This window comes from Haliotis asinina, chromosome 9 (genome assembly GCF_037392515.1).
Source record: "Haliotis asinina isolate JCU_RB_2024 chromosome 9, JCU_Hal_asi_v2, whole genome shotgun sequence".
NCBI classification, from domain to species: domain Eukaryota; kingdom Metazoa; phylum Mollusca; class Gastropoda; order Lepetellida; family Haliotidae; genus Haliotis; species Haliotis asinina.
The window spans coordinates 56,084,648-56,098,111 of record NC_090288.1 but is presented as its reverse complement, the minus strand read 5'-3'; the positions used below and the strand labels follow the sequence as shown (position 1 = coordinate 56,098,111).

At 39.8% G+C, this 13,464-nt stretch overlaps 2 protein-coding genes across 4 annotated transcripts in view; one reads left to right on the top strand and one right to left on the bottom strand.

Annotated features, from left to right (window-relative positions):
• LOC137296191 (myotubularin-related protein 14-like) overlaps nt 1–2,982 on the bottom strand; it is a 47,686-nt gene extending 44,704 nt beyond the window's left edge. Inside the window, exon 1 of one of the 2 annotated variants that reach the window (XM_067827910.1) lies at nt 2,773–2,982. In XM_067827910.1, the coding sequence (XP_067684011.1) occupies nt 2,773–2,880 (108 nt within the window). In that variant the 5' untranslated portion in view covers nt 2,881–2,982. The remainder of the gene's footprint in view (nt 1–2,772) is intronic. The other variant, XM_067827911.1, reaches the window with a different exon arrangement.
• Nucleotides 2,983–3,150: 168 nt separating this feature from the next.
• On the top strand, nt 3,151–11,856 carry LOC137296015 (mitochondrial tRNA-specific 2-thiouridylase 1-like). Of its 2 annotated transcripts, none has more exons than XM_067827642.1 (8): nt 3,151–3,348; nt 3,691–3,856; nt 4,907–5,091; nt 6,211–6,383; nt 7,050–7,103; nt 7,872–7,938; nt 8,824–8,924; nt 9,814–11,856. In XM_067827642.1, the coding sequence occupies exons 1-8, from the start codon at nt 3,255–3,257 to the stop codon at nt 10,156–10,158; spliced, it is 1,185 nt and encodes a 394-aa protein (XP_067683743.1). In that variant the 5' UTR covers nt 3,151–3,254; the 3' UTR covers nt 10,159–11,856. The 2 variants fall into 2 exon arrangements, with proteins under 2 accessions (XP_067683743.1, XP_067683742.1); XM_067827641.1 differs by having other exon boundaries at nt 3,156–3,348; nt 7,872–8,013.
• Nucleotides 11,857–13,464: the final 1,608 nt, after the last annotated feature.

The following is a 13,464-nucleotide window of genomic DNA, read 5'->3' as shown; positions in this document are numbered from 1 at the left end:
GACGTTGAAAAACTTGTGCCTAACTTAATGAATAAGACCAAGTACATCGTTCACTATCGCAACCTACAGCTGTACCTGTCGTTGGGTATGAGGCTGACCAAAATACACAGGGTGCTCATGTTCGACCAGAGCCCATGGATGGAGCCCTACATCAGAATGAACACAGACCTACGAAAAAAAGCCACCAGTGATTTTGAGAAAAATCTCTACAAGCTCATGAACAACTCGGTGTTTGGTAAGACTATGGAGAACCTGAGGAAACGCGTGACCGTGAAGCTGGTTCGGTCGAGTGAGGAAGACAAGCTCAGGAGATTGATAGCCAATCCGGCATTCAACCGTAGTAAGATATTCACAGACAACCTGGTTGCCCTACACATGAAGAAAAGCCACATAAAATTCAACCGGCCTGTTTACGTGGGGATGAGCATCCTCGATTTATCCAAACACCTGATGTACGACTTTTACTACAACGAGCTCAAGAAACAGTACGGTGACAGGTGTGAAGTGCTGTACACTGACACGGATTCCCTGCTGATGGAGATTCGAACCGAGGACGTGTACGAGGACATGAAAAAACACCTCGATTTATACGACACCAGCAACTACCCTAAGACCCATGCCATACACAGTACGGTAAATAAAAAGGTCCTAGGTAACATGAAGGACGAGTGTGCTGGCACGCCCATAGCCGAGTACATAGGTTTGAGACCTAAGATGTACTCCATACTGAAAGCCGACAATAGTGAGATCCGGAAGGCTAAGGGGGTTAAGAAGTATGTGGTGAAACAACACATCAAACACGCCAGATTCAAGGAAGCCCTGTTCAAGACCCGTACCTTTAGGCATAAAATGAACACACTTAGAAGTGATGGACATAAGATATACGGACTGACTATAAACAAGACGTCCCTGTCGCCTATGGACACTAAACGTTGGATAGCTATTGATGGGATAAACACATACGCGTATGGACATGAAAAAATTTGAGGCTATTTACTACAGCCCGCGTGGGTACTGGAAAGGAGCTAGCGCAGTAGATAAGCTAGCTAAAATAGCGCGAGTACCCCCGGAGGAAGCCAAAGCGTGGCTTGAAAAACAAGCCCTGTGGCAGATCTATTTGCCGGCACCACGCTACGTGCCTAGAAGGAGGTTCGGTATTAACATACCTAATAGCGTTCACCAGGCAGACCTACTGTTCCTACCCCACGACAAGAGGTACAAGTATGCCTTAACCGTAGTGGACGTAGCCAGTCGTTACAAGGAAGCCGAACCCTTGACCACTAAAGATTCGGCTCAGGTAGCCAGAGGGTTCGAACGCATATACAAACGCAGCCCGCTGACGTGGCCAACAGAGCTGCAAGTTGACCCCGGACGGGAGTTCATGGGTGCCGTGTCACAACTGCTAGCCAAACACGATACAAAGGTCAGGCGTGGCACGGCCGGAGCCCATCGCAGCCAAGCCATAGTTGAGAGATTTAATAGGACTTTGGCTGAGCGTTTGTTCGGCCATCAGTATGCTAGGGAGATGGTCGCCCCTGGAAAACGATCGACTGAATGGGTCACGAGGTTACCCAAGGTGGTGTCGGCAATCAACCATGAAGTCACCCGTCTCACCGGTAAGAAACCGGCAGACGCTATCAAACTAAAATCAATAGTTGCAGAGTCGGCCGCTCCATTGCGTGGGAAGGAGAAACAGATACCAGATAGGGCCCTAGTGAGGTATCTATACCAGCCGGGGGAACACGAGGGTGATAGCCGTAAGCGAGCCACCGATCCTATATGGTCAGTCAAAACTTACAACAAAGATAAAGTGGATATGAAAGCCGACGAACCTAACTTGTACTACTTGAGGGATGGGCCGGGTAGGGGGTTTGTAAGAGAAGAATTATTGATCGTACCGTACGGCACAGTGTTACCTCCTACCAACACGTGACATAGGCACGCCAACTTTTTTGTAGTAGGGGTAATAATAGCAAGAGCTAAGGGTCCAACCAAAGCCTTATTTACTAAATAAGGCTTTGTAGAGACTTTTCTTGAAAGTGAGCCAAAACCCCTATTCCCTATACTACTCATTCACATATTCTTTTATTCATTTTCTTTATTTCCTTCATTCATTAACATATAATTCGTGCCATTCATTCATTCATTCATTGTTAAATTAAGCATGATGAGGTACATGTTAAATTAGTACAAATGGTAAAGAAACCAAGTGAGTGACCTATCCCTGTTGTAGATTATCCCTATCTACACTATGGCTTAATTCCATCAAGAACTGGTCAGTCAATTTTGTGATATTCCATGGAATGTACTTGAATACTGTAATGCTTTACACTGAAACATAGCTTTGACAAGCAAGGAAGTCAAATCCCATTTGTGTATAGGTTGGAACCCCCTTCTTTAATAGAAAGGTTTACTTACACATAATAATTATAATGGGGTTCATCAAGCAGGGGGTCCATGGGCTAAGGACAGAGATCAAGATAACAAAAGGTACCAAAGCTTCTCCTGATAAATGATGATCGTAAAGTCACTCAAGATCTACGAAGTGAGAGAAAGAGTCAACTAAGTTAACTCTGGATAACTCTTGGACAGTAATCTAGTTGACTGTGTATTATTACGTGCTAATTTATCATAGCGACATCAGCTACCCTGAGCGCTTCAGCTTGACGCTTTATAACAGAAATGTACATTGCAACAAAATCGAAAACAGCCTAAACAAGAACGTCCGTCTCAGTGACCATCATGTATGATCAATTCACTCCTGAAACGTACCTTCATGTCACCTGCTCTAACTTTGTGTGTTGTTTTAGAAAAATGTTCGAGCAGTCGATGAACATCTTCTTGTCCGACAGCTCCACCGTCACTGCTTTCGTTCATCATCAACCTTATTTGCTTGTGCCGTTAATTTTGCGGTTTTCAATTATAAACATTTGTCGTAAGCTATTTCCGGGAGACAACGTTAACAAAAGTGAACTCTTCTTTCGGGGAAACAATTTTACGCCCCTTTTTCGCAAAGATCATTTTCATTGGACCATTAGGCATATTTTTGTCCATTGAAAGCGACTTTTACTACCTAGGAAAACTTCTACTTACGCTGATTCTGATTGGATAAACATAATCACAGTAACCAATAAAATGTGCTGTTACAGCCAAACAATGGATCCTAAAATGGCGTCGAAATGGCGTCTGCTAGAATGTTAACCGTTAGACCTATGTAAGATTTGTTATCTGAAGTGGTCAGAATTAATAGAAACATGAAAATGTCAGGCTTTGTTGTACGGAAGGTTATAGTTGGAGTGTCTGGAGGTGTTGACAGTGCGATGGCGGCTCTTATTTTAAAGAAAAGAGGTAATGGAATTACTCAAAGCGATTATTTATATCCACGTGAGTTTGTGCTAGATAAATCTAGCTAAGGAAAATGACCGACGAGGTGTATCATTTGGGTTTGGGTTTTTTCAGTGGAAGATGTTTTTATCTTGTTTTTAAGGTTGCTTGTGACAAATGATCAACGGAGGGAGGTCAAGTGTAAATAACTGAAGAAAACAGTAAATTATGAATTTATGTGCTAAGGTAATTAAACTGAACCTAAGTTTTCAATTTCATCTGGATCTGTTGGGTAGACCGATTTGTAGGTAATTTATTTTTGCTTACGACTGACAGTCATTGAAATGCTTTACTTCTCATATGAAGGATATGATGTTCATGGACTCTTCATGAGGAACTGGGATGTGGCCAATGAGACTGGAAAGTGTTTGGCTGATGCTGATTTTGAAGACGCCAAAATGATTTGTGAACATCTCGAAATACCTCTTCACCAGGTCAACTTTGTCAAGGAATACTGGAATGGAGTATTTAGGTAGGAGTTTTGAAAATTTGCAACACGAAAATCAAGAGCGCCAAGTTGTTTCTGATTTTCTAATATCACCAAATTCTAATTTTTCGGACTTCATATGTTTTTGTTCATCAGTGTTTATCCTCATGTTGATGAGGTGGGTTGCATCTCTGAGACATTGTAAATACCCAGATGATGGCTTGTGTTTATGATAGAGTCGCCATTAATGAGTTAGTGACATGTTTTGCAGTCATTCATGTGGTAATGGAGAAATGAGCACAAATAACATATGTTCTTAAGCTTCCAAAAATCCCATTGCAAACAGATATGTTTTGCATTAAAGCAGATGTATTTTAAGCCAGTTTTAATATAACCTATGGTGTTTAACCCTGACTCGCTGATTTCCTCTGACAAGAATAGAATTTCATTTAAAGTCAAGTCGTGCATACTGACCATTAGCCCCAATTTCAAAGTGAAAGGTATCATCCGGTATAGTGACCAAGGTAGAAAATCAAGTTTACAGAGTCTTGGCCACCATGATCTTGCATCATATCTTTTTATACCACAGATGTGATGAGGTGTCTTTATCAAAAGCAAGCAGTCACATGATACTGTGTATTGTTTACAAAACAATCAACTAGAAAGTGTACAAACAAATAAGAACAATAATAAGTGGAAGATATATTTATTTTCTTTAACTGTCTGGGGGGAAAAGATATCTCAATAGTTTCATTTTGCTAAATGGTATGCAAAAGTGTTTCTGTTTCAGTTTTCAAGTTTATTATGTACTTTCTTAAATGTGTCTTTTAAGTTATATATTTATGTTTTGGATGCTTATTTTTAGGTTAATAATCTTTTTCATATGCAAAGTTCTCGCATATGACTATATTGTAGTTTAATGTGAACTGTAGTTGACATAGTGCAGAGATTCTTGTTTGATACCATTTGAGTCATGGTTGATTTCAAACTTTCAGTTGATTTTTAAAATGATATCATTTCATGCTAAAAGCGTCATCATTATGTTGATTTGTTAGTTGTATTTAATCATTACATTTTTATTGATCATCATCCCAGTGAACTGATAAAAGGATATGAAAGCGGAACAACGCCAAATCCAGACATCATGTGTAACAAGGTGATCAAATTTGATGCCTTTTTTAAACATGCTTTTGAGAGACTTGGAGCTGATGCCATAGCAACAGGTCACTATGCCCGTACGTCCTGTGGGTACAACCTTGAAACAGTTGATCCAGTTAAAGGTAAAAAGCAAGCATTTAAGACTAGTATACCACATTGTACTTGGCTATTCTATAGCCAAAAAACCAAAGTGTTCCAAAATTTCATTGATAGAACAACTATTTGTCCAAAATTAGACTCTCATCCCACTTCTTTTTATGTTAGAATATGCTTCAGGTTTTCTTCTGTTTTTTAATGACTTCCAGCAGACTGAAAGTGGCCTTTGTAGGGATTCCCCTCTAGAATAGGTTCCCAGCAAGCTATGCTGGTTGTGAGAGGATACCTTGCTCATCAGGTGTTCAGGATTGCTGACTTAGTAGATTGCATGTCTTCGTTCTTGAGACAGCATTGGCCTTCATTCTCATTATTGATCAGGGGGTTGTTGTCCAGATTTGATGATTTATACACAGCTATCATATGCAAGTTCAAATGCTTCCAAACACAAACTAAAATAACTGTTGCAACATTCCTAAAACCATTACTATTTTCATGTGAGATTGTTATTCTGAATGACTAATTAGTGTGGCAATACACACTAATCCGTTTGAGATAAAATGATACCGATGGATTGCAGTCAAACACAAAAACAAATAGACAAATAAAAATTGAACCAATGCAGAGTGCAAGAAAAACAACAGACCAACTTGAACAACTTTTTTATTTTTGTAACAACAATTATTCATTTTTTTCTAGAGTTGGTCTGTTGTTTCTGTTGCACGTTGCATTGGTTTGATTGTTTTATGTCTACTTGTTTATGTGTTTGATTATAATTCATGAGCATCGTTTTATCTCAAACAGACTGTAGTCACTGTAGTGTCGACAGCAGTGGCTGACTTGTACTTACCTTGGATGCATGTTTGAACACTTTGTGGTAATGGATGTTAGTATGAATGATATTTAGTGAAAGTCTGGATTTGTATTACTTTTCAGTTTCATATATTTGGTATATAATATAAGCACCATCAGTGTGATGTCTTTGTCTAGAAAATGTGACTTCATGTTATGATGAAAGACACCTATAGTCTGACTGATGTACGTGATAAATGATCTAGGGAAAAAGTAACACCCATCATTTTTCTGTAATTGTGTCACCAATCATGGTGCAAACCTGTACTTATATCAACATATTTTATATCATGCAGGGGTGAAGCTGTTGACAGCTGCTGACAACACCAAAGACCAAACCTTTTTCCTGTCACAAATCTCTCAGAGTGCATTGCAGAGGTCTTTGTTTCCTATAGGAGATCTCACTAAAGAATTTGTCAAGAAAATTGCATGTAATGCAGGTTTAGAAAAAATCGCTAAGAAAAAGGAAGTAAGTATCCTTTGTTATTCTCTGTGAATTCTCTATGCCTCTGTTTTTCACATTTAATAATCATTGATAAAACATATGTTTGTTGGAATTGTGTGAGGGCAGTGGGTAGTCTAGTGGTTAAAGAGCTTGATGTCATGCCAAAGACTCGGGTTCTATTCCCAACATGAGTGCTGTGTGTGACGCCCATTTCTGGTGTCCCCAGCCATATTGCTGGAATATTGCTACAAGCCACATAAAGCCATACTTACTAACTCACTGAAAGGGTGATAGTTTCTCATTGTGTTGATATGTCATATTTTGTGCAAGACCCATGAAGATCCACTGAGAATTGGTTTTCAGCAGCCCATGTTTGTTGTAAGACGCGTCTAACTAGATTGGGTGATCAAACCTGCTGACTTGGTTGGCATGTCATATATTCCAATTGCATAGATCGATGCTCATGTTGTTGATCACTGGATTATCAGGTCCATACTCAGTTATTTAAGACTGCTGTGATACAGCTGTAATGTTGATGTGTACAGCTTTTAACAACAAACAGTCAGTCAAGCATCTTTGGCCAAATTATTATGCCAGCTGTGTAACTTAGTGTTTTTCCTTAGAAAAATGACCTTAGTTACATGTATTTATGTGAATTTTTCCCTGACTTTCAGTGATCTTTGATTTCAGAGTATGGGTATTTGCTTTATTGGTACAAGGAATTTCCAGAAGTTTATCGAAGAGGTATGTAATATACTACTGATACTAACTTGGGTCTCATAGAAAAATATCCGAGAACCAGAACAAGATCACAGGTGTATAATTGTTGGATATTGATTGACAAATGTCATTTGTTGAGGGTTGGTGCTGCCTATAGTATTTGCAAAAAAGACTTGACATTGAGGTTTGTCTTGAACATGTTGTGAAGTACTTGAAATTTATATTCTGCTTTCACAGGCACTGAAAATGGAAGAAGTGCCTGAATACTGATTTACATTTATTTTTCTAATTAATACCTGTCACAGGGATAGTATGTGAAAAGGAACATCTTTTTTCTTTTAGAATATTTTTAATCCAGTTTGAATATGATATATTTACTGTCAGTAACCATAGAGTTATCTTATATTGAATGTTTGTTTTGGTTCAAACAGAATATTCAACAGTGACAAACCAATACAAAATTTACTGGACTGTTTGTTTGAACAAGTGTGCCAAGAATGATAGTTTGTAATTCTTGGGTAGGATCCTAAAATGATTTAAATCTGTTTGTGAATTTATGTATGAACCCTTTGCCAAGTCAAAATATACAGTGCAATTAAGAACAAACTTAACAAAATGCTTAATTTCTTAGGGTCCACAGACTGAAATGGATGTGTACTCCAAATAGCAACAAATGGCAAATTTAGGCTCGTACGCTATTGGTGCATGACATTTTCTCACTTTTAACATTTTTCACTGTGTAGTCAGACAGGCATGTGTATTTCTCACTTAGAATTATGTGGGTTTTTTCAGTATATTGAGCCAAAGAAGGGCAGGTTCCTTCACGTGGAAACAGGGAAAGTCATGGGATATCATAAAGGTGACGTACCTTCTGAAAAACTTTTGAGGATCCAGCTTAGAATGTGTCTTCAGCAACCCATGCTTCTCGAGAGAGGTGACTAATGAGATTGGGTGGTCAGACAGGGTGCCCCCTTACGTGGAAAACCTATAAATGTCACAGTGTATAGTGAAAATACACATAAAAAACAAACACTGCATCGCTCCAGATTCAGTGAAATCACTGATCAAAACCACACAATTCAATACTATAGTAAATGTAACACTCATTTCTGATTTCAAACTGATCAGAAAGTACACACAATAATTCTTTAGAATTAGAATTTAGAATTTTGAGAAAAAAAGACAGTTTTAGTTGAAAATCATTTATCTGTGTAAATTGTTTGACTCCCCCCCCCCCCCCCCCCCAAGTTAGATTAAAAGTCACATTACCTCAGTGCACCTAGTGGCTACAAGAGTTGTATGGTCCCCAGGGAGTTGAGATTGATAATTGTGCCATTTGAGACTGACATCCAATGATAGAGGGGAAAACAAAGCACCTTTGAGCAGGTGTAAGCTAAATCCTGTCTATGGGCAGAGCTAGTAACAACTGCATGTAGTAATGTTAAATAAGTGTTCATACTAGCTGAGCTTGCTATATGGAGACTTCACTTGCCTTGAGGTTCAGACTAGTTTGTAAAATGAAGACTATGTATCTGTGTATCTTCGCATTTGTGAAGATGGTGTTTTGCTAGTGTTGCGTTGATCTTTGAAACACGTACTTGTTTGGGTTTGTTAAAGTTTTTTTAACAAGGAGAAGAAAGATAACTAAAAAAATGATGATATGTACTTTGATGGGGTTCTTGAGTGATCAGTGGTAGGATGTCTACAAACATGTAGATGTGAAACAATGGTTGAACGTTCACAGGCACTCACTACTGGACAGTTGGACAGAGGGCCCAGATAGCTGGACAGGACCGCCCATACTTTGTCTCCGAGCTTCATCCTCGCACTCAAGATGTGATAGTTGTGAGTAGTGTTGGGACTGACTGAGCATGACTATGATACCCACTTCTGGTGATTGACTTCATCATATCAAATCATGGAGATGCAAACACTATGTCATGAAACAAGGAAAAGAAACTGCTATCAAGTAGTTACAAGATTTCTCTTTTGAAGTCCTGTACCTGTAAGCATTATGGCCAACTCGCTTGATGTTTTCTCAACAATGACCAGGTCATTACAAAAACATGTATAATTAGAGGATGTTATTCATAACTTAGATAAAAGCAGGGAAAGTCTGCTTGGTAAGAAATGCTTTTTGCATTTCTGGTATTTCTGTATCTACCATATTCACCCTATTAATATCCCTCATCTTTCTCTTTTCTCACACTCTCTCTCCTCTTTTCTTCCCCTCTTCCTATATCTGATTCTGTTACAGGCACCAAAAACCAACCATCTTTCTATATCTGACTATCACTGACTCTGTTCTTGGGGACCAGTGTAGGTCTGGGGAAGAATAGGCCTTCAGCAACCCATGCTTGCCATAAAAGGCAACTCGTAGGAGGTGACTAACGGGATCAGATGGTCAGGCTTGCAAACTTGCTTGGTACATATAATTGGACCCAATTGCACAGATTGATGCTCATGTTGATCACTGGATTGTCTGGTCCAGACTCGATTATTTACAGAGTGCTGCCATACAGCTGGAATATTGCTGAATGCAGTGTAAAACTAAACTCACTCACTCACTCACTGTTTTTGGAACTGACATCTTCCTATATCTTCCTACATCTGACTACATCTGGTGCCTACTACAGGCACCAGAAACCTAGCACCCAGCACCATATATCTGAGTGCAGCACTCCACTCACTAGACCACAAACCATGTGTATGATTATCACTGAATCTGTTGCAGGCACCAGGAACCGACCACCCTTCCTTGTACACCCAGACCCTCTTCACTGAACCGCCCCACTGGATCAGGGGAATCCCACCCGAACTTGTCAGTGATCACATGTTCACAGCAGGGTTTCGCTTCCAGAGCGTGCACCCCATAATCCGCTGTACAGCTACCCAGTCTGGCTCCAACTGCCTCATTGTCAGTATTGAACTGCCCCTGCGAGCTATAACAGCTGGGCAGTATGCTGTGTTCTACCGGGGGGACGAGTGTCTCGGAAGTGCAAGGATCATACGACCAGGACCATCTCTGTTCACACTTAACTATGGAAGTCGAGTTGATATACCCAAGGAGTTCAGATAGTGTTGTGAAAATAGTAGCTCACCTATATCATCTGTGAACTGCACATCAAGACAGTTTTGACAATTTGCTTTGTGAAACCTAACTGCTAAGCTTTTTTTTAACACTATGTAAATGGTACCAGTGAAGCCCAGCAAACACAATAGTATATTCGATACATCAAGGATAGGCAGAATCCTAAGTCTAGAAGTCTGATTAGTGGACATCCAGAGCATCTCGTTGTTGGCTACCAGCATAACCTGCAGACTAGCTGCATTCACTCAACAATGTCTTCTGCTGTAAGTGTGACAAATAAAGTTCCTAGAGAAGGAGAAGTATCAGTGGACAAATATTGTACAGTGGAAGCTGTCAAAACCGGCATCTGTCTAATCCATCAAGTTGTCAACACCGGCATAAAATCCAAGTCCATTTTGTGGCTTGTATATCTATTATCAGCTCTGCAATCCGGCACATTGTCTAAAACAGATTATTTCCCCAGTCCCAGTGAGTGCCGGTTTAGACAGCTTCCACTGTATATCCAAATTTATAGTTTGCCATGAAATGCATGTGGACCTGGGTTTTTTTCTGTAAATAACTCTTCATCCAACAGTCCAATCAATCTCAAACTTTACAAGTGGATGTGGATCACATTGTAAATCACCGATTTTATGCATTTGTATGAGAGACTCTCTGTAAACGTCAGCAAAATGAACAGCAGAACGCAGACTGCTTGCAGAGGGAGGGAGCCAATAACCTCTTAGAGCGGCAATGTTGGGTCAGAAAGGTCAGTGTTTGTTAATGTACGTGACAGGTATGCACACATGTCACAGGTCGTGAATAGGGTAAGGTGGGTGTCAACTGTTAACCATCATACGGAGTTTGTTTCTCTGAGTTGTTTAACATGAACCACAAAACCCTTTAGTGAGAATTATCCTTTCTGTTAAAATCTTTAAATTTGTTATGTTAATGTCATATTTTGTTTATGCAGTACCTAAGTGGAAATACATTTAAAGAACACAGAAAGTATATTTACCCTAAATCATTAATCAGACCACCTGTGGTTAAAACTCAACAACTTTTAATGTCCTGTTCCCTCAGACACAAGCAAACACATTGAAGAAAAGATATAATGCATTTTATGCCAAACTATAGGCAGAAGCATGGTTTAAGGGCAAAGTTTCTTGTTTAGAACTTGACCTGGAACCCAAGTTGTAGAATTCTGAATATATATGAGCTTCAGAGCCTGGATTTGTTTTGAAACCGTTTGTCTCATCATGTCCTTCTCACAACTGAGGTGCAGAGTTGGATTTATTGGGTTTCTCAGTGTTTACATCAGACATCTGAACTACCCCCTGCGGAGGTGCGATGTGGGTTTTAGGGGGTGTCTCGGTGTTTATATCAGACATCAAACATCTGAACTCCTCCCTGCTGTCATCCTTTTTGTACCTGTGGTGTCAGATGTTACACTCGGCTTGTCTCGCACAGTCAACATGTGAGACACAAATGTTGTGTTGTGCTGTTACTAGTGATGTTACTGGTAATGTTTTATTCCATGTTCGACTGAGGAAGTGTATGAACTACAGTGTGATAGACAGAATGATTCAGTACTTCCATAGACAGTATATTTGGTGGATATGTGAGATTGATGTATGTGTTATTTATTAAGAAGGGGTCATATTGTTTGACTTCAGTATTTGTAAATAAACAGTAGCTTTTGACAAAGAAGAGTCATTTGTTTGTGTTCTACAGTCAATATTTAACTGGGGTATAATTAGATCATTTCCCTACACAGAATGAATCTACAGCATGAGCTGTATGCCAAAGCCCAAATCTAATAAAGTTCTGTTGAGCCCAGTAATCTCATTTAATGATTGTCTACTAAACAAGATTTCACTCTGAAAATGATGCTTAGGGATTGGTTTGTGTCAGTCATGCCGAGGTTTTTGTCACAGATTACAGCATTGTGTTTTCTCACTGTTTTTTTTACCAAAAAGAAGAACTTTCAGCAAACTGACATGTGACAATGTGGTTTTGGTTTTTTTGTTTGCTTTTGTCCTGGTGCCCATTTTCATGAAGCTCTTATAAGCCTAAGTTCTTGTAACTTTCTTTGTAGCATCGATGAAGATCCCGGATAGAATAGGTCTTCAGCAACCCATGCTTGCCACACATGGCGACTATGCTTTTCGGTTGAGACATAGATGGGGATCAGGTGGTCAGGGTTCGCTGACTGTGTTGACACATGTCATTGCATAAGTGGCTCCAGAGGGGGATTGAGGGGTGTGCATCACCCCTTTCTTAAAAAGCTGTATCAGCACCTGTCTTGGTTCCCAAATGCACTGATCAATGCTGATGCTGTTGATCACTGGAATGCTCTAGACTCAGTTATTTAACTGTACCTGTGTGTTATGTATATTGGCTTGGAAGATTGGAAGAAAGACATTCCCAGGATCTCAAACATCCCTAACTCGTGGGTAACTGCAGAGATTAAAGATTGAAGTGCCCAAAGCGTCTGTCACTCATGTAATGGATTGTTCAGACTGAAGTGAAAAAATATATGTTTAAAAAAAATCCCGAAACACTTGAGCATACAGTAAACTATAGTAATCACAAATTCAAATAGGCCATTCAGTTTCGTTGGTTGTAGCACGTGTTCATTATGCACATCCCGACTAAGATCTACTATACTATGTTATGTGTACGAGACCATTTAAGTGCAGATTTCTGTCCTATAGAAAGGTTTGTGACATTACTGGTTGCAGATAGACCATCCAGCACAAAGTGTTAAATATTGGCACAAGTACCCCTTCAAGAATTCAAGGTGATACAGGGATGCTATTGCAGGCGGAGGTTACACTAGATATTGACATTGTCGTTAATTAATGATACTCATGTGATTTCGGGCCGGGCGCATCATACAATGATTTGAGACATGCACATGCTCCTAAAATCGGCAGGGTTACAGTTGTCTTGCACCACATTTCTTAAGCTCTTTTAGCGCTAAGACAGTCATGAGTTCATGTAAATGTATGTCACTTACGACTGTCTTAACGCTAAGAGAGCTTCGAACCTCAAGGCTTAAATGCCTCCTTGTCGTCCCGGATGACAGAGAAGCACGACTAGCTCAGTGTCAAGCTCGACGTCAGGAGAATTTGAGGTCAAGGACGTAAGTCGATTTGCTGCAGGACAGATGAATGAGCCCGTATTATACTGCACAACGGAATATACTTGAACAAGAGTCGTTCGGTTGGGGTTCATTGATAGTGAGGAAGTGCCTCTCTCATAATTGTATAGTGTACATGGCGACGATCAGACAAAATCTTACTAGACAAC

What these genes read in the sequence shown, in the direction of transcription:
- LOC137296015 (XM_067827641.1), top strand. Translation starts at nt 3,255, where the DNA reads ATGAAAATGTCAGGCTTTGTTGTACGGAAGGTTATAGTTGGAGTGTCT. An exon ending in AACAGTTGATCCAGTTAAAG is followed by an intron (nt 5,092 to 6,210) that starts GTAAAAAGCAAG and finishes TATATCATGCAG; the next exon opens with GGGTGAAGCTGTTGACAGCT. An exon ending in ACCCATGCTTCTCGAGAGAG is followed by an intron (nt 8,014 to 8,823) that starts GTGACTAATGAG and finishes GAACGTTCACAG; the next exon opens with GCACTCACTACTGGACAGTT.